The sequence below is a fragment of the Anoplolepis gracilipes genome, chromosome 7, assembly GCF_047496725.1.
Source record: "Anoplolepis gracilipes chromosome 7, ASM4749672v1, whole genome shotgun sequence".
Classification (NCBI taxonomy): domain Eukaryota; kingdom Metazoa; phylum Arthropoda; class Insecta; order Hymenoptera; family Formicidae; genus Anoplolepis; species Anoplolepis gracilipes.
Genome location: NC_132976.1, coordinates 5881240 through 5903207, shown reverse-complemented (window position 1 = coordinate 5903207; position 21968 = coordinate 5881240). Strand labels below are relative to the sequence as shown.

At 39.0% G+C, this 21968-nt stretch overlaps 1 protein-coding gene across 1 annotated transcript; it reads left to right on the top strand.

Moving 5' to 3' along the window:
* Positions 1-1460: 1460 nt before the first annotated feature.
* On the top strand, positions 1461-19729 carry Wnt10 (Wnt oncogene analog 10). Its single transcript, XM_072895968.1, has 4 exons — positions 1461-3516; positions 11468-11718; positions 16379-16662; positions 18475-19729. The coding sequence occupies exons 1-4, from the start codon at positions 3410-3412 to the stop codon at positions 18997-18999; spliced, it is 1167 nt and encodes a 388-aa protein (XP_072752069.1). The 5' UTR covers positions 1461-3409; the 3' UTR covers positions 19000-19729.
* The last annotated feature ends 2239 nt before the right edge of the window (positions 19730-21968 follow it).

Here is a 21968-nt window from a genome sequence, read left to right as displayed (position 1 = left end):
AAAGAAAAATATTTGTCGAGTCATTAGCTTCTTTCATTTTACCTAAGTCATTTACTTAAAAATAAAGCGGGTAATACTAAATTTCTTGGAAGAAATGCAAACAGTGAGCATCCTTTACAGTTAGCAATATATTAATAAAATAATACCAATAACACCTTTTGCATTGCATTACAAATCACATGATTCAAGGAAAGATTTAAAGAATAGAGGGGATGAGAGTAGGCGGACGGTAGTTTGTATAAGGGAGGAAGATAAACCTCAATTATGCCGATTGACTCCTCCAAGTGATGCTAGGTAGGGGAATTTCGCTCCTCCCACTTATCCTGTCATGTGGTCTCGGACAACCTTCCTTCCTTCCTGTCTGTTTTCCTTCCTTTCAATCTAACGGAGGGAATACAAATTTCCAAAAGCCGGATTCAGGCAAATTCAACGAGATATTTTGCAACGAGGAATTCCAAATCTGCTTGTTCATATAACAGTAATGCGAAATATGCATTTTACGAAACAAAAATATATACAATTTCATTCGCTTCAATTAATCGTAGTCATATTATAGTGAATATTGAATTAATTCAGTAAAAGATGAGATAATGCCGTTCAACAATTGAGTAAAATTCAATGATTTAAAATTTTAGTACAAATTAATTTTTTACATAAAACAATTTAAAATTTAATATTGATTAATATCAGTTTTATTTATTAATAAAACTGATATTAATATTATATAATATTAATGACTGCTGTATGAAAAGAATTCTATTTTTTAGCCGATTGAGTGAAAACGATTACTTTCAAGTATTGCCATTTTTTCATTTTTCAATCGTTGATTTTCTTATAAAAAATTTAGAGTTTAAAAAATTATCTTTATTCATGAAAAATAGCATGAAAAGTAAATAAAAATAATAAAGAGATAGCAAATTAAATAGTGTCACAATGCAATACATCAAAACAATATATATTTATAAGTGAATTTATGAATATAGTGTATAAATCAAGATGTATAAATAAAAAAAATATATAGAGGGAAATAAATAATACTTCCGTTACGGTAAACGCACCCTAATATGCAAAATCTTTTTAATCTTAGCATATCCGTTGGGTGAAGAGAAAGTATTTTCGAGCGTTTTTTGAGAATGAATTAGAGTCGCCCCGAGAGGGAAAAAAAAAACGACTCCGGGATGGGAGGAAAAAGAGAAAAGAGAGATGCAGAATGCGAACTATGGCATGCATTTTTCTATCTTTCTCTCTCTCTCGCACACCTTCTATCTCCGCTATTTCTCTTTTTCCGTCATGGTCTCTCAACATCACGCCGTCCTTATCCGAGCCAGTTTCGCTTCTGTCCGTCCCTCTTCGTCTCTCACACCGAATCTCGGGGTAGTGGCCGATGGTGGTGGTGGTCGCGTCTGGATGGTGGTGGTTATGGTGGGGGGGTAGTTGGTTCCTTCGTGCCTATACTGCTCCCTATCTCTCCTTTCTCTCCCTATGGGAGGGCGAGGAGAGCCCCCGTAGCCGCGCACTGCGCACCGAGTTCATCATAGACAGAGCGATCTCCCTGACAGCTCGTCGGTCTTGAACAGAGGTGGAATCGTCCAGATTCTGTCCATCTCTCCGGTTCTACGTTAGCGTGTCAACGAACGGAAAAGAGTAAAGCATAACGGGGATAAAGAAAGTGCGCGATCTTTTCGCATTCCTCGACCGGGCGGTTGCTCTCGATTATCATATCCTTCCCGATTATACTGTTCCCTGACATTAACAAAATTTTTTTATCATCTCCCCTGTCTCTATTTGTGATTTTTCGACGATCTCAGCCGATCTTTGATTGTACTCTCTCTCTCTCTCTTTCTCTCTTCGACTTTAACGGGAATCTTTTCACACCACAAACGCGATCCGATCAAACGTGTTGACACCTCTGTTTCCAAAGTCCCTCGAAGCGGATCAGACATCTCTTCCTTCCCTTTCCCAATCTGTTCTTCCACGTCTTTCTCTTCCGCAATCCTCAAAGCCTCGCCTGGTTCTGTCGTCACCGTCATACTGTGTGTGACGATCGCGGGAAGTTTGCTATTTGACTGTTTGCACGAGCGGAGCGGAAGATAGGCGCGGTTGCGAGGGAGAGAGGCAGAGGAAACCGTGGTGGAAGAGGAAGAAGCGGTGGTTGAGGAGAAAGAGGAAGAGGACCTGTAGCTGTGAAGCGGGGAAGGGGGAAGATTGTGATGGTCCGTGTGTGGGAGGAGTAGGAGGATCCGGAGGGCGACTTTTCTTTTATTTGAGCTTGACACTTCGCCGCGAGCGCACACATACCGGAAGTGCCGAGTGAAACATCAAGCCCTTTTCTCCCTTTCCGTCTAACTTGTCGAGAAATTGGAAAGCGATACAAGTACTATAGAACGTATTCGAGGGCGAAAGGACGACAGAATGTCACTGGATCTTCGGATAGATTTTGCCGAAAAAGGTGTCGTGATCCGCGACTTTGTGGTACAAATCGGATAAAGAAATCTTCGCAAAAGAAAGTTTTCGCCGTTCAGAGGCAAGCTATGCTGAAATCCTCCTCCAGCGCCGAAGAGAATGCCAAAGACGAAAATAGAGCTGGTGCAACAAAAACTTTAGTGATAGTGACCTCATCGTATACCTCGACGAAATTTGGAGTACGCTAGAGCTCTCCACATTTCGATCAGAGAATATCGACAGTATTTCCCCTCCAAAGATAAATATATCCAACAATCGAGCGAAATTTCCTCGACAATTTACAACCGTCAATCATTGTTCTCTCTTCGATAAACGCAAACGAAGATTCTTAATGAGAGAACATACGCGTAAGTGGTGCATCAAAGGATAGCGAAGCGTCATTACCAGACAGACGAGTCACAAGAAGGAAGGTGATTACATGTCGAGAAACGAACCTCGTCATCGAACAAGCATGCCGACGCAATAAGCTGGCACGAGAGCCGAGATCGAGACACATACACACTCGATGAATTGCCCGATAGCCGCGGAATATTATTGTCTCGGGGTAGTTTTCGAAACGAACCCTCGAAGCAGCGAAACTGGGAGTTCTCGAATCGCACGGAACGTCAAAGGAGAAGCGCCGGTGCCCGGGGCGAGGTGGAGTCCTCGACGCGTGCCAGGCTGCTGATCACAGGCACCGCAGTGAAAAGAGTAGGAGAGGGATCGGAGAATACAGGCAAAGAAAGAGAAAGGCGTACAAAGAGAGAAAGAAAGAGAAAGAGCGAAAGGAAGAAGGGAGAAAGAAAGAGAGAGGGAGAGAAAGAACGGGAGCAACTTCAGCATCATCTCGAACGAGGGGTCCTTCCGTTTGGGTGCTAGGGGTGTGTAGCCCTGGACGGAGGGTCGCACTCAACTCTTTTAAAGTGGGCAAACCGTGCAAAGAAGACGTCTTCGGGGCGATGACAGGATGCCTCCGTCTCGTACAGGACGCGCATACGAAAGACCGCCGTCCAGGATCGCCACGAGAATCGGTCCCGCTGTCGCTATATTGTTGCTACTCTTCGAACATCGTCGGTAACTATCATCATCATCATCCAATAAATACATACTAAATCTTTTTAACTTTTTTTCAAATATAAATATTTAAAGTACGATTTGTAAAATAACCATTGTTGGAATCAGGTTGTAGCATGTGTGAATATCTTTCACGTTCGTATAATTGCTGTATTGAAAAATTCATATATGTAAATTATTCTTATTTATTGTTTAATCTTCGTTTCTGTGAAAAGAGAACGAGAGAGAATTTTATCCTCATAAATTAATCATATAAATTTAATTCACTAATTAGTTATTATAATTAATTATATAATGGCCAAGAAATTTTGCGCGCACGCATGTTCTTTTAATTATGTTTGTATTTAGCAAAGTAAAATATGACAAATTGATGGAATCCATCGGTGCTATTATAGAAATCATTGATGTTATTACTTTATTAAAATCTAAAGTAAAAACTAATTTATAGAAATTAGTACGGTATAAATTTAATATATTGATATTAATAGATATTTTAATTTTAAGATAAAGTGTAATGACGTAATATATTTTTACGCGTCTTTAGGTGCAAAATTCGAAGTGTGCACATATTTTTCAATTTCACAAATTAAAATATAGCGTTGCATAAAGCATCTCTCTTATACATATCAAATTTACAAGATGACTGCCGCATAGTCGTTCTTAGATTACGCAGATGTTGGCTTATATATACATATTCATTATTCACTACGTGTTCGTTTATCGTCAATTTATTTTCGCTTAACGTTTAATCTATTCTTCTTCGTGATTGACTATACGACACACGATTTCTCCGTTCCTTCTCTCTCATCCTCCTCTCCTTTTTCTCTTTCACACTTCACCGTCGCCGCGAATCTCTTCTGGGGAGGCCATTCTATACCTCGTATACCTCGTATACTTCGATACACACGATATTCTGACGCGCTGCGATACAACATAATGCAGACGTCAAAACGTCACTCTCAGCCGGCTTTATTCGTCCACTGCGACGGAGCGCTTCAAATTGCGAAGTCGCTCACGAAATTCACATTGTCCATCCCGTGGTGGAAAGTACACGAAGAGCATGACAATGTCGCGGGACAACCGAGGAGAAGCTGCGACGAGATCAACGGTCGCCGTGTCTAATCTCGCCGAGAGAAATTTACGAGCGCGGTAGCACGACCGGCTTCTTCCTTCGTCTTTTTCCACGGTGCGTCTACTACGTTCCTGACTCTGCTCGATCCTCACTCTCTTAGTTTCCTCTGCGGAAAGAATCCAGTCAATAGGGCGTGCTTCTTCGATCCGGCGGTCTACAGAGATGCACAATGACGAAGTGCAAATAGGTCGTTCCAACTGGGCTCTGTATCACGAAGAATGGATCCCGCTGCGATCTCTATTATAGCTCTTCAATCGTAATACTAATCGCGCCTTGTGTGTCCCAAACCAGATATTTTTTGCGAAAAATACGTCGGTGAGGCGACGATTTTCGGACAATGCGTATTCGTCATCAATTGAAAAAGATCACTTTAGTCACTTAGAGAAGATTATTGAGACATATGTATATAAATATAGAGAATATTATATATTTTAGAGAAAATTATATGTTTATTAATAAATTCTTTAATTCTTATGAAAGAATAATTCCCGAAATCAATCGCGAAAATTGCAATATTATTTAATAATATTATTTAAAATTGCTAACTGAGAAGCGTGATTTCTCTTTCGAAGCGCGGGCTTTCTCTCTTTTTGAAAAATATTACTTTAAATTAATATATTTTATATTAATTATTTAATTTTTAATTTAATTACTTAATTTTAAATATTAATGATTTATTTTATATTATGTATTAAACACAATATTAGAGAATATCTTCTCACTTATGCAACATTCAACATTCTCCCTTTCTCTCTAGCCATTAAAAGTTATCGCATAAATAAACAGAGATCGCGTCAGTAAAACTTGTAGAATTGTCAATCAGTCACTATAGTCGTAAAATTTGATATCGTATGTATAAAAGTATAAATAAATTTTATAATCAGTATTTCGTAATAATAACGTTTCTCATTTGTCGTCGTCCGGCGAGGTATATCGTACGCGATAATCGCAAATGATTCGCCACAAGTCCTCGAAATATATACACACGAACCAATATCTTCGTCAATAGCAACAGGCTCTTCTCTCTGAGACCCACACGCTGCCTCTTGTAAATAATTACGCCTAGCATCCGGGAATAGGACGTGCGTTGGCGCACGTGTGAGTGGATTCACGCACATTCACGTATACGTACATATACACGAGCTTACACTTGCAGGACGGCATTGAATTACGGTTTTGATGATATAATAGTCAATAAACTGGTTCGAGCGCGTACGACACAAGGTATTCTCAATGTTTTGACACGTATGTGCAAACAGTTTTCCCTGATGTATACTCCGATACACGGCATTTCTTGCGTGATGCGGATTCACGCGTCGCAAATAAATCGTGGCGTAAAGATGATGACATAGTTTGGCGTGCGAATTGCGTGTACTTTAAATATTTTAGCAGTCTATAAAATCCATTTAAAAATCTGCAAACCTTAAAATATTTCTCAATTTTTTTTTCTTATTAAAATGGAGCTAAAAATATAGCTATAATATACTATAATATTATCCAATTTTTTATGGCAAACTTAGTAAGCACAATAGCTGAATATGAAAATCTTATTAAATATCCATTTATCTATCTCACAACCAATCGATAAAGTAATACGCGCATACTATGTTAATAAAACTATCTTTCAAAAATTTATTTTATGTTGATTTAATGAAACATTAAATGTCATTGAGAAGAGAAAGAAACTCTAGGTAAGATCAATAATATTAGAAATATCATTTTCGAATAACGTGAAACATATGATCGAAAATTAATTAGGCTCATTAAAAGTGAACCTACAAATATGCGATAAACGAACTTTGACTGAATAAGATAAGTCGCAGTTTTGCAGCACTGTAAGAAATTGACTAAAAATTTAGACACATTTTTATTCTGAATTTTCAGCTCTGGATGTCTGAAAGTAATTTCAATCTATCTTATAACAAATTCGGTTGGATAATTCGATTGAAAAAGCACCGTACATACATTTGCATAAGTAATTAAAAAAGTAAAATAATTAATACTAAGAACTATTATTATTGTTCAAAACAAATGATAATAATAATATTATAATTATCTTAATGTTTTAATTACATATGTTTATATTGTAAATTTGTAAACAGTAACCTTTAGCGCACTACTGCACCAATCAAATTTGCTATTGATCAAGAGTCATTTTACTGACAATTTAGAAGAATGCCTGAAAATTCAGACACTTTTCTGAAAATTCGGACAATGTGTTTGTCAAAAAACTTGAGGGTTCGTTTGCAGTTATTTTTTACAGTGAGCCTGTCGGATATATAATATCATTTTCAAGAAATTTATATTATTAGGGAGAAGAAATAAACGGAAACTCAAAGATTTATATTAATGAAAGGAGATTTCGTAATGCGAAATATTTTACGAGAACTCTCGGCGGGAATTGACGAACTTGAGGAGAATCTTATTTTACCGCAAAGTTACAGGTCGCCGTAACTTACGCGTTAGATACCATCTGCAGAACGTAATTCGCGAACTATCGCATTCCTTACAATATACTCGCCGCGAAATCAATTTACTCTCGTAAAGATCGAGGGAAGAGCGAGGCCCCTCGATATCTACCGCAGGTATTCTCGCGAGTCGGATAGTGAAAAAAAAAGCGAGTTCTCTCTCTTTCTCTTTCTTCCCACTAGGTGTACCCCATTAGATGTGAAATTCCGTGCCGTGTTCCCCTCTCTCATCTCCGCGAGCAGAACGGGGGACGGGGTTAAATAAAATACATGCATCTCTCTTTCTCTTTCTTTCTCCCCCCGTGTCGTTGCCATCTTGGATTCTTGTGCGATCTCTTGGATTATTGCAAAAATGCGGGACACGCGCTCGCGTATCTCGTCTCCGATTTGCCCAGCGGGTTCCCATGAGATCGAGCGTTCGAAGCGAAATGGAATTATAACGACCGCTAAAAGCGCAATGTCAAGCATTCGCGCAAGAAATCGTGCTTACATCATCTTGTTACTTCATTTTCCAAATACAACATTGGATGAACGTAATTCTTAATATATCGCGCTGTATTTATAAAAAAAAAATAATCAATCTTTATAATTTATTTAATGTTAACTCTTAGCTAGTCCTACAAAACAGCATCGGTTATAGCAAAGAAATTTTTAATAAAGCTTTTAAAAATATTATATATGAAATTCCCACCCACTTGTAATTGCATATATATATATATGTCGAGACATGTTCAATCAAGAAATTATCCTCTTGATAGCATAAACATATATATATGTATAGATTAGAGTAATTGCTACCGATAGTAAAGCAATTAGTAAACAAAGTTTTGCACTCCCTTATCGAGATTGCACGGTCGCTATAAGCGATACGGTGGAATAATTACTTCACGTATTCGGCTCGTACCTTAATCGCAAAGTGAGACGCATGTACAAGCGGAGGGGAAGCCGAAACGTGCGCGCGCGAGAGGTAGCAGAAGAATCTCTTGATACAATCCGACTTCCTCCGCAGGTACTCGGTGTCTTCCGTAATTTGTTGGAGGAGTTAAGATCATTAATCTGCTTTCGGTAGATCATCAATAGCGCGAAAGATAGCAACGCTGCAACGGTGTACTGGTTAATGGGAGCTCTCAATAACCTCCGCGACCCTAAAACCCCCGTCGTTCTTTTCCCACACTACGTAGAATCATCGGGAGACCTTTTTCTCCTTTTTCTTCTTATTATCACCCATTCTCCCCTGTCCTTCTCTTCTCGTTCGCTGTCGTCGATTTCTTCTTCCTCTTGCTCCTCTTTCTTCGTTCACGCGAATGCTATACGCAGCTTTTACTTTAGAAGAAGCTCGTCCGCTAATTTGTACCCGCAGATAACCGAGCGACCCACGGAGAGCCTTGCACCCGTGACATTGTGCAGGCACATCCTGCGAGAGTCTGTTCAAAGAAAAAATAAACCGCTCCGAGGCGCTACAAGCAGATTAATGATCGTGAAGGACGCCACGGCGATCTTTTCACGCTGCTGACCAATCTTGCAAGTTTCATGATCGTCGATAGGAACACATTTCACCATATGTTCGCATATTAACGACTTACGTTAATTTTCATAAAATTATTAGCTTTCCTTCACTGACAATGAATGCATTGCAGGAAATTTTTCATTTTTGCTGTATTTAATTTTTCCCATTGTAAGTAATTGTTACATATAGAGAAAAAAACAGAAAAAAAAGAGAGAGAAAAAGGAATATTTGTTTAATCAATTTTACAATATTAATAATTATTAATAATTTTAATCTCAGTATTATAAAAATCTACTCAAGAAATGCACACACGCACACCCATCGCTATAATTTTTTTGTGAGAGATAATCTATTAAAAATATAAGTATTATCAAATTTTAAAAATTATGTTCTTTTATTATATATCATAACCATTTCATTTCAACAAATTAAAGAATTGAATCCATACACCGGTAAAAGCGGAATGTTAATCCAACAGTCCGATAGATAAAAGTCTAGTTTATAGCTTACCATTTACCAATTAAATAAATATACCCGACAGGTTATAAAAAAGGCAATAAAAAATTCTAATAGTACTATTGCCTAGTATTTTAATAAAGCACACGGTAACAGGAAATGACGAGTTTGCTGGTCTCGCAGCGAACGAAACGAACTGGCAACCCTCATATCTCTTTCTTTCGATAGACCCGCGTTTTCGACACACGCATGCACGCACGCACGCACGCACGCACGCACGCACGCACGCACGCTTCTGTCGTTTCTTTTCTCCACTTCGAAATTAATTAACACCCAGTACGCCGTTAATACGCGGCCATTAGGCAGCAGCCGTCGCTTAAGATAGCGCTTTAAGAGCTCCTCTTCCAAGAGATGAATGCCCTTATCGCGACCAAGCGGGGGATGAAAGCAGGACACGCATGGTACGACGGGAAGGGGGCCGAACGCGCGAGCCTTCTCTTCTGTCGTGCCCCCTTGCAAGGGCGCGCTATAGCAGAAACAGACGGCAAGATAGAAACGGTTTTATATCGGCTCTTTGAGAGCGTTCGCACCTCTTGACCTCGGCCTCGTAAAGTCGAAAGAAAGCGGACGCCCGTACGCGTGCGCAAAAGTGCAGCTGCGCGCTGCCATAAAACCGGTGCCCTCCTCTCCCCCCCCCCCCAGATCGCAATTAGTGCTGCATCGTATAGATTCGGAGATGCAGCCGACTCTCGATATGCAATACTTTCATACGAGCGTTTCTATTAGACGAGAATTTCTATGTATCCGAGCAAAACTTAGAAATCGTAATTCAAAACAGAGGTCTCGATTATATTTTATTAATTTAAACATCAATTAAATAATTTGAATATATCATTATTAAAATATATACAGCATTTCATTTAAGTAAAAATTGAAAATAATAGGATTATTATCAAAATTATTTGTTAGCAATCCAAAATATGTTAGTTATTCAAACATATAATTTTATACAGAATCGAAAGCAAAAGTGCCAATTAATCGAATAAGTTATTTCAGAGCATATCAATAAATATACCGTTTATTTTGGCCCTTCTCTCCCTGAAATATTCATCGTAAAATATCGATGCTTCCTACTATCTCAGCACCAGTAATCATCCATAGTGCAATTGCTTGCGCACCGTTATCTGCAAAGAACTCAACGATAATCAGTTTCGCGAGTTTAACCAGGTGGCGAGCTTGACCGGCTGCTCCCGTGCTTCCGCACGTCGTCACTAATTACACTCGACACATGCTAAACTAATATGTACGTTCGCAACCGGGAAGAGAAATAACGGCGATGAAAAGACTAGGATGCGGGTTCTAACTTGGCGGTAAATACTTGTAGCTTATTACACATTTTTTTCTTCTTCGTTAATTTCTTATGAGATACTGTAATTTTCTCAAGATTTGACGATAGGGAAGCAACACTGTATTCAATTATACAATGTAGTCAAAGAATTTCAAACATTAAAATTAATTTCTGGAAATTTCGCGAAAACCTCCGGACACGTGGTAAACCAGATAGTGATTTATGACACGCAAAGCAATTTCTCTTCCGCGAAATATTCCAAGAAAGGTGTGAAGGGAATTAACTAACGTTTTCACACGTTGCATGTCCGCACGCGTACCTGATAATCGAAAGAATTATCAAAGTCGCGAAGATCGAGAAAAAGTAGCGTATCTTTAATAAACGTCGGATTCACGAGTGATACGTGTCCGTGATCGGGAGCTCCGATAACTAGAAATAAGAAGAGACAAGCAGAGGATGCGAGCATTAAAGAAGCTGTAAACGGCTGAAAGAAGATCATGCTACCTATATCGTGAACACGAGGAATGCCTCCAGCTAGATTCCCCGAAGCCAAAATAACTCGAATCAATCGAACGTAACCGCTCTCGTGAGAAAATCATTCGCTTCGCTATTTGAAACTTGCGATTTTAATCCAACTGACGGAATTTAATTGTGCGCGTCTATCGATAATACGATTCTATCAACCATAAAGAGACTCGTTGAAAAACGTAAACGCTCTATTACTCTCTTTACGCTTTTATATTGCGTTCAATATGACATTTCTTGCTTTCCAAAGATTCTTATGCAGTTACATAAGAAGTCCGAATAATGTAACCACGTTGCTCGAAGTACACACTAGACAATTTATGTATCAGATAGTAAAGATGATACTTATTTCGCCCATACATTTCTCTCAGCTCTAATCTAACCTTGATAAAAAAAGACGAACCTCATTTTACGTATTTAATCATGACACGATCTATTATCTTGATCGTAACCGCTTATGGTGATAGAGGAAATGAGCGATATGAATCGATTAATATTTCGCTATCTTTTTTCAGCGCAGTTAGCCTAATGAGCAATTCCGTGGATGATTGGGTAAGCGGTAACGTCGTGTGTAACGGCATCCCGGGATTGACGAAGGAGCAACGCGAGCTTTGCCACAGAAATCCCGATGTTACCGTAGCCGCGATAAAGGGGCTGCAAATGGCCATATCCGAGTGTCAGCATCAGTTCATGTGGCACAGGTGGAATTGCTCGTCCCTCACACCCAGCAGCAGAATTCAACAGAGCAGCGTCCTTCTTCAACGAGGTACTGAGAATACTTAACGAGCGAAATTATCTGATCAGATCTGAACTCGTGATTAATAAGCTGTCGGCTCGCTAATGGTGAATTAATGTTTCCTGGATCATTAAATTCGTCTCGGTTCGCGCTATAAATACAAATTAACGAAACGTATAAGACTCCATTAAAAAACTGAGAAATGACTGGTAAAATTATGTGAAAAACAGCCGAAAGTTTTTATGCCATGTAGATCTCTCGAAACATGTAGGTTCAGCAACACATTCTTAGGTAATTTTTTCAAAGTATAATTAAATCATTCTATATATAACAGGTAATCTTTATGAGTGAAATAAATTAATCTTGTCCGTTAATGAGATAAAGCCAACTGTTCAAATAACAAATTCAAATCTACGTAAATAAAATACTTTCTTTATTACTCTATTATAAATATAATGTATTTTTTTATAGATATAATTATTATTAGTTAGAGATACTTTTTATGACTGTCACAAAAATAATATCTTTACGATCATATATTTATTCAAATCGTGCAACACACGAGCCGTATAACGTGTTAAACGAATAGAATGGCCATCCAATCGAAAAATTTTATTCAATAATATTTCGCGTCTACGAAAGTAGATTCTGGATGATTCCTCATCGTGTAATCGCCAGGTATGTGTTTTTCTTGAAAGAATAATACAAGGAATATTTTACGACGACGTTGACGGTGGGAGACGAAGCGACGCGTTTTTTTTAAATCAAAGCGCACGGCGTAACCTACCCGCGGTAGATTCCGAAAACCTGTCCCAATTCCATAAGAAGACCCTACGGTCAGCCTATTCCGGTGTGACATATAAATTCGTCGTGGCGCGTACGTGCGCCGAAAGAGGAAACATATATCGTGTCGGACGAATGCGCGAGAGCGCGACATCGGGCGCACCTGACCTGAAAGCTTAAGCTCTCCCCGGTCGGGGCCCGCATCCCGTCCGGCTCCTCGTTATCTATCTCCGTGGATCGGTACGGCTTTTTTTGCCCGCGAGACGGAAGGAGGTGTCGATTCCACGACTTTTTCAAGAGTTATGTAAAGCGACCTGTCTTAACCGTGGAATTCTTCTACTGGAACGAGATACCTTCGATACCTACTTCAACGAATTTAATTCCTTTTCTCGCAAAATCACTCTGCGAATATCGCCTTCATTTCCCATCGCATTCGTTCTCCTCGATTCGTTTTTGATACGCTGTTATTTGGAAACGAAGGTAAGTAAATTATATATATTTGATAATCAATTTTCAAATTTTTTTCTACATCGTAAAAAACACGTTGCCTTTCGTCATAAAATGATATGAATTTTTTTCTTATACCCTATGCCCTATGTATACAATGTGTTTAGTCGCCGCACAAATGATATGCCATTCCGCGGAGGAATCGCAGATGGTCATCAATCGCACGGATGTTCGCGCGCGACAAAAACGTCCTTCGTCCCAGTGTGAGACCAAGCACGCGAAGAAGGTTCGATTCACCGATTATCCGTAACATCGGCAACAACCGGTCGGTCGTTATTAGATTTTGGCTCTCGAGTCAGAGGGCAGTAGCTTCTGAGAAAAGCGCGTACCTCACGGTCCATCTAACAAACAGCCATCGTCTCCTTCTTTAAGACATCGGTGGCCAGGTGGACAGAGAGAAGACGGTCTGCGAGAAATCCACCGTGTCAAATTCGGGCCCCGGGTCCGGCATCTCGACAAGAACCGCTTGTAGCTAAGTCACTCAGACACGGTCCTCTTGCCCTCTCGTTGCTCTTAACGCGGTTCTGCTGTCCCTTCACCCCTCTTGCCCCGGCTTTTCTCGCCTATCGTCGGGTTTCGGCAAAACGACTTAATGTATTATGAAAAGTACACGGAACCGATCGCCGACCGTTTCGACCGGACTGTAAGGCCCACACAAGAAGACCAGACCCAGCATCGGATCGCCGCAACGATGCTTCGCGACGACAGGATTTATAGCTATAAATATGGAAACGTCTAAAACGTCCAAATGAAAGCTCTTTCTTCTAAGACCACTCACTCTCACTCTTTGATCCTTCGACGACGAAGGATTCTATAAAAATGAGCTCGAACGTGATGTATATAGAACTTGTTAAGAAACGTCGTTAAGAAGCAAAGACGAAAAGATTGTAGCTTGAACATATAAATAAACTGAGATTGCAGATATCTCTTGTATATTAATTACAAAATGGCCAACAAACATTCACGCTAATTATAAATAATAGTAAGGTACTTTTTACTCAAATCCAATTAATCGAGCACAGTCATTATAACGGTTCACACATTTTATTTCAGAGTTATGAGAGATTCTTACACATTCTTATATAGGATCATAATAAGATATCAACAAATAGTTGTAATATTTACAAATATAATAGCAGTCTTCAATTATTTATTCTCTCCTATATATATATATATATTAAGCATGAAACAATAAGTAAATTTTATAAGAGATATTTTAAAATCTAATATATCTATAATTCTAAAGTATTTTTTTGCAGATACCTATTTTGTTTATTCTTAAAAAAAAAATATATATATATATAGCAGCAACAGTTTAAAAATAATGAGATAAAAAAGATAAAAGAGAAGTATAACGAACGCTTGTCGTTAATCGAACGGATTCGTTGAACCCATTTGATTTGTGTTTCTCCTGACTATTCGTTCCCGAAGGACACTCATCGTATTCTCGCTGGGACCTCCCGGGCGCTATCTATTGAGTTATCTAAATAGCGATTCGGGCCTGACACGCGAGAGTAGCGCAGGGCCTGCGCCACCATCCGTCACTACGTCGCTACGTCAAGACTTGTACGACGCAGAAGCGAAAGAACAGAACGCTGCGCGTTCCACGGGATTCTTCCCCGCCTTCCACCTTGGATTCTCCACTGTCCCTGAGAGGAGAGACGTACAGCTCTCCGCGGAGGATTTATTATGCGCTCCCTTCGTCCTTTTCGCTGTCGGGAAACAGCGACGGTCTCGCGGCACGGTAGCTATCTGCATTATAAAACAGCCATTGCTGCCAATAGCCGTATATAGCGAAAACTCTCGACCACCCCTTCCACCGTGTAACCATATAAAGAACCTCTTCCCTTGTCTCATTCCAACGAGCAACGTGCGTTTCTCGGCTTTCTGGACTTTAGCATCGCTTGGTATCGAATCGTAATATCAAGTTCGATGGTACGCGCCGAAAATTGGTAGGTAGAACCCCCATCCTGGGGGTTCTCTCTCATCTCCGACATTTCTATCAACTCGGGGAATCTCAGAAAAAATGCTCTGGAGACTCCAGGATTCACGGAGAAGTCTCTTCAATGTCGTCGTGTTTCGTTTCGAAGAGCGACGTAATCAGCTGCCAGCTGTCCGATTACCTTCTACGCTGAACGATTAAACGGGTCCATTCTGTCGGTCTAAACAGAATTGACAGCGATCCCGAAAAGATTCTAATTGTCTCCTCATTTAATATTCGTGCGTCAACAACGAAAGGGAAAGCGTTTCATTTTAAATACTAATCGTTGCTATGGAAGCCGACATGTATTACAATCCTCTAGTAAGTTCATGATCGGAAGAAATCAATATCTATTTAATTTCAAACATATAAAAAATTATGTGTAATTTTTATATGTTTTTTTTTACACCTTCACAATTATTTAATATTATAATTCCTCATTTTTCCAATTTCTTAATTTTTCGCAGATATCACAAATATTATTCTCGATAAGTATCGATTATATCTTTCGATGAGAAAAGAGTCAAGGAGAAGAAAACCGTTTCAATATTATATTCCGCGCGATCGTTCGCTCGATTTTCGATAGGATCGGGCGAGAAATCGCGATTTGTTCGCGGACGACTCTTAGAGACAGAGTTTGGCATCGTATCGCTTCTCGGGCACCCCGTCGCGAGATCGTTTATATTATACATGCGGACATGTGGATGTACCCGCCGGCCGCCGCCGTTGATGGCCGCGCTTTGTTTTGACGGACGGCTGAATAATCTACCTCTGAACTGCGCCTGATGGCTGTCTGTCTGTCGGCCCGTCGCATCCCAAACTCGCTACCGAAGTTCCTTCTACGGAAGCTCCTCCGGTGTCCCGCTGTTTCATGATCTCTGTCTTTACTCGCGTGACGCGAGAGGAGCGAATGCGATAGAGCGCGAGTATCTTGCGTATATTATCCGCGTCATGTCCATCTCGCTCGGTGTCGCTGACGACGGATAACAATTTGCTAACGGAGACAACTACGACTGCCTTTCTCGAATGCGTCGCGATCTTAAACTACCTGTCAACCGCATCTGCTCCACTATTTGAATTGAAAGATCGCAGCACGTAACGTGTATGACAAATATTAAATAAGCTTGTCTACTAATTATCTAATTTGTCATTATCAAACTTAATCTGTGAATTTTCTAAGTTTTCAATTGTTTATAACAAAAAAGTTATATTGGTACTTTCAAATAATCTTAATATTTTTATTTAGAAAAAAATAGGAAGAAAAGCGTGGAAAAGAAAAACATGACATCTTGTTATATCAATTCATTGTAATGCAATATACCGATTATAAAAAAAAAAGGTTGATTCGCGTTTTGACACCATCGTCATGACACGAATGGAAGTGAATGGAGAATCGATTGTGAGATCGATCTGTTACAGGTTACAGAGAGACGGCGTTTGCGTACGCGATCTCGGCCGCTGGTGTGGCTCACAACGTGGCTCGTGCCTGCAGCATGGGTCGTCTACTTTCCTGCGGCTGCGATCCTTCGAATTACAAGGGTAAAACGCCGGCGAATGCCAGAGGCGTTCAATGGAAGTGGGGTGGCTGCTCTCACAATCTCGACTACGGCATGGAGTTCTCGAGACAGTTCCTAGATACGCGGGAGAAAGCCGGCGACATACAGTCTACAGTGAATCTACACAATAATCATGCTGGTCGTTTGGTAAGTGCTACTGTCGCAATTCTAACGTCGTTAAATTCCGGATATGAGTGTATTCATTAATGAAGAGACAGGGAAAGAAGAAATATTACGTACACCGTATTTATATTATCTGTTTAAATTTTATCACCTAACATTGTGAAGAGTTGCATATTTTAAATAATGGATTAGAAAGGTATATTTTATTTTTAAGAATAGAAGTGATAATGAATTAATCTTTTCTGTAACATAAGCTTTGAATTTGTAATAGTTTTCCAAAATTAAATTAATTGTATTAATAATTAATTTCAAAATTTGATATAAAGTGATATATAGTTCATATGTATCCGTAAATTTTAAATATACCCATCTTTTGATATAACTCGCGCATTTAAATGTAAAAAAATCTTAATTAAACTATTCAGTCTCTCGCTCGCTTCAACCTTGCACTAATATCCTTCGCGTAAAATTTCTTCTGGCTCTATATTTTAATATATCAATTTATACTACGGATTATATACATATATGCAAACATTGATCCTATCGACAAAAAGAGGGAAACTGCAATTTTCAATATAAATTGTTATAAGAAAACTATCGTCTTTTATAGCAACTTTCGTATATACCCATAGAATATACCACGATAAATATAATATACGCCATCTTAAATCTTAAAGCACAGACGCGCGCGCAAGAAATGTACCGTTAAACGACGGAGAGGAAGCGAATTCGCAATCGCGTGCCACGTCCGTCTGCGAATAATATAGTTCGCACGCCATCCTGCGTGGGTCCGTGAGAGAGCTTCGAATTATCCTGCGCGCGATTCTCCTCTCCTCGTTCTCCCTTCTACCTTTTCGCCGGCTTTTACTTTTTAGCGATGTGCGCGGTCTTCTTCCTTCCCTCCTATCGCTGTGATAAAAGAGCAAAAAAAAAAAAAAAAAAAAAGCAAGAGAGAGAGGGAGAGGAACGGAGAAAGGTATATGGAGAAAAGGGAAGGAAAGAAAGAAAGTAAGAGAACAACGGAGAGAAGAGAGAGAAGGCTCCTCCTTTCCTCCATGGACCTCTCCACGTTCGCTCTCTCGCCTCGACGTTATTAAGACGAAGCCTCGGGCTGGACCACCCAGCCGTAGACTCATTAACTGTTTTGTACGCGACACCTCTTTGTTTAAAAGAAACTAAGCCCTCCCCTTTCCCCACTTCTCTCTTCCCTCGGCCTCTTGACCACCCTGCGCATCCGTGCGACTCGTACCTGTTTGTACAGCGTGTTAGAACCGGCGTTTTTCAGATGACGTCGTAACGGCGGCATCGCGGATACCGCAATCTGGGGAAGGATTCGATTCTGCCGGACCGAAGGCCACGAATGAAAAAGAGACTCGAAATCGCGGCAGACGTAAATGAAAAAGACGATAGATTTTCTACAAAGTCAATTGACGTGGAAGCGGTTTCTTTACGCAATTTTGTCGCTTAAGATCATCAATGCAGAAGGCATCTTTGATCGCGCCTTCTTTTATATATCTGTGGATTCTTGAATGTTGAGTTGATTTGAATTTTATTCAATAGAAAATTTAATAGAACATTCAATAGAATAGAATTTTTTTCAATATGAAAAATTTCTATACAATGAGCAATCAAAGATGCAGAAATTTGCAAAAGGAGAAAGAGATAGAGAGAAGTCTTACTAAAATCATTATACTTTTCAACGTATTTTCATACATTTTATCTTAATAGTTGAATTAATACTTTGTTATATTATTTTATTTGCTTCAAAAGTATCGATCACGAATGATTCATATTTTTAATTCTGATTTTAATTAAATCGTCTCACAAACATTGCAGGCAGTAGCGAGCAACATGCAAGTACGCTGCAAGTGCCACGGCATGTCTGGCTCGTGCGAGCTAAAAACTTGCTGGAGGGTCACGCCAGACTTCCGGATGGTCGGCAAGACCCTGAAGGAACGTTTCCGGAGCGCCGTATTGGTGACGCAGAGCAATTTGGGTAGCGTGACGCCGTCTGTCAGAATTCGAGGATTGCGTCGGAGACGGCCTGATCGGCAAAGACAGAGGAAGCATCGTGACGGCCGCAGGAGGAGACCCCGGGATCTCGCTAAACAACTCTTCTACTATCAGAAATCACCCAACTTTTGCGAACGGGATTCGACCGCCGACATCTCCGGCACCGCCGGTCGCAAGTGCAACAAGACCAGCACCGGCGGTGACGGATGCGCCAATTTGTGTTGTGGCAGAGGATACAACGTAGTGCGACAGCGGCGAACGGAGCGGTGCAAGTGCAAATTTCACTGGTGCTGCTTCGTGCAATGTCAGAATTGCACGGTGGAGGAATGGATCACGGTTTGCAAATAAGACGTAAAGGGGAAATGGAAGGCGAAAGTCAAAGACTGATATACTTGGATTTTTCTTTCTCTTTTCGTTTCGCGTCGACGATCGATAAAAGATACGATGATAATACGTCGTACGGTTCGAACGATAAGAGAAGTAATTAATTTCGGGAATTCATCGCCCGATGCGCGCAGCGAGGTTATTCGTTCGCAAGAATCAATCAAGAGAGGATTAATAATATAATTCTTATTGAAATCGGGATTACCAGGCATAAATTTCTCCTGAGCAATCACAATGTAGGGGCAGCTCTCCCTGCTAGTTTCAAACTTTGCGAATGTATTAGAAAAGTAATAATCTTTGTTAGTAAAATTAAATCCGATTTCTACAGGAGACGGAAAAAAACTTTTGAATTCAATCTTCTATTTCATTCGTCCTTATTTAAAATTACAATCTTTATTACAGAGTAGCACGTTGATCGCACTATTGAAATTTGGTCTTAATTCTTATTGCGAAAATAGAATGGCGCAGATTTTGCATGTTATCGAAGAGTCTAAACTTAAATTTCACATAAGTGTTTTTTAATGTTATGAAAAACTGACTGACAGAAATCTACTCTTACTCTATTTAACGCCCATTACGGAAATTATAGCGATCATCTGTGAATTGTACTAAGCGTATCGAAAAAAACGTGAATCAATCGCAGAGACCTAATTGCATTAGAAGAGAAATTGCGCAAGTAATATACATATATATATATATATATATATATATATATATATATATATATATATAATATATACTCCGTAATGTGGCGCGGGTAATATAAAATAATTCGTAGACTAAGCAAACCTATAATTTATTTATGTAATGACTCTATTTAATTGATATTTAATTTTAACTTCTACGTGAACTATAACACCTCCAGCACAGTATTATTAGACGAGACGCATTTGATGGACATGATTGTACACAACTTAACAATGCGTGCGTACAATAAAAAGAGTTCCTTCAAATTATATCTCCATCGTATTCATTATCAGGTTTTGTAAGTATTATAATGTAAGTATTAATTCGATTAACATTTGATCTATTTTTATATATTTAGAGATATTTTCAGAATATCATTTTTCATATCTCGTTCGAATCAGATAAGTATGTGAGTTACCTTCTTTTTTATTGATCATCATCATAAATTACTATGCGTTAGGACCTTGAAAAGATCTATGCTGATCCTATGTTTACTGAGAAAAAGCGCATTTGAACTAACAATAAGCCACGAAGTTTCTAGCAATGACTAATTGTCTTAGCAACTCTTACTCGCGTGCGCGTACGCGTGACTTCTGTCTGAAGATACATTTGCGCTACTACTGCTACCGATAATGCTGCACATAATATCAATTAATAAATATCAGGCTCGAGTTTTATGTAAAAACATGAATTTTGATTTTTCAAATTAGCTGTGAAAAAATATTAAGAAATTACCTCCATAATATTTTACACCATCATAACAAATTATCAATACGTAATTATTACTATATAAATACCGATACCGTATGATTATCGTTCTTTAATGCAACCCCTCGATAATCTGAAGTGTGACTGGTACAAGCTTTATCATATATCTTTTCCTCTGACAATCGCAAGAGAAACGAAGAAACATCAGTGGATCAGTGTAAAGGGTTTGAATAAAAAAAAAAAAAAAAAGATACATGGTGATCAAAAGTGAGGTAAAGAGAAAAAGAGAGAGAGAGAGAGAGAGAGATAAAACTTATTGATTTTGTATGAAATGATAAACAACAAGATATGAGCAAGATTGTCAGAGATAAGTTTCGTGATTCGCTCAACTCGTACGTGATCGACACGGGGATCATAAGCATCAAAGTTGACAATGGTCCCCAGCATGGACCCCGTAGTGATCAAAAATTTCCATACAATGTATCTACAATATAATTATAATTTATGTATACGCGTATTTTTAATCTTTTATATATTGTACATATATAATAATATATTCAATTATACATATACCCAATTTTAATTTCAATTTTTCTCTTTTTACCATATATTTTTTATATTTTATTTCTAAAAAATTCGTTATACACATACATATAGATCTCCTTTCAAGAATCAGCCCAATACACTGCATCGGAATCATTTTTACGATGCGAACTTTGTGGTCCCGTTGCAACTCATGCGACGTATAAACATTATCGTTTGCCACAAACTGTAGAAGATTATTTTTAATCTCGCAAGCGAAAGAGAGCTAATTACTTTTTTATGAGCTCCCAAGGATATTCGCGCGTAACAAACTGTTAAGTTGATGACGCGGAGAAATGCGCAACAAAGTAGGCAGGATACGCGCGGTCGCGGTAAGAGGACGAAATCCGAAAGGAAGCACTCGCGAGACACAAGAAGGAGCGCATCCGCATTAACTGTACGGTCTGGTGAACGGCGAACGCGGCTTCCTTTGACGGCGACAGCGGCCCGGACGACCCTGAAGAAGCCGCGATAAAGCGCATTAATTTATCGCGCGTGCGCCGCCCTCCGGGAGATCCTTTTCCAAGGTGCATCGATCTAAAGAACGAGACTAGAAGCAAACTTGCGCATCGTTTTTCTCTTATTCACTTACTTTATGCATTTACTCTTTTCATTTACTTTATTGGATGCTGGATATGCATGCAATAATTATACATTTCCGGTATGCAAAAGTGAGCAAGAAAATGCTGTCTCATCAAAATTAACGCATAGCAGAAAATGTTTAATATCATTTTTCAAAACGCAAAGTTTTAAACGTTTTATTCTTAGTCAAGAAATAATAATCAAATTTTTTATTTTTTTATAAAATTATAATTAAATATATTTTATTATCTTTTTCTACTATTAATATAAGAGAGAAAGAGATAAAAGGAATTAAGTTAATATCTCCATAGTTATTAATAAAACAAGAATGCAAAAGTTTCTTTATGGTGTAACGATAAGATATATGATAATGA

Bases quoted from the DNA above. Each gene is read 5' to 3' on its own strand.
- Wnt10 (XM_072895968.1), top strand. From the start codon at position 3,410: ATGCCTCCGTCTCGTACAGGACGCGCATACGAAAGACCGCCGTCCAGG. The intron at 11,719-16,378 runs GTACTGAGAATA...GATCTGTTACAG, and splicing joins CAGCGTCCTTCTTCAACGAG to GTTACAGAGAGACGGCGTTT. The intron at 16,663-18,474 runs GTAAGTGCTACT...CAAACATTGCAG, and splicing joins ATAATCATGCTGGTCGTTTG to GCAGTAGCGAGCAACATGCA.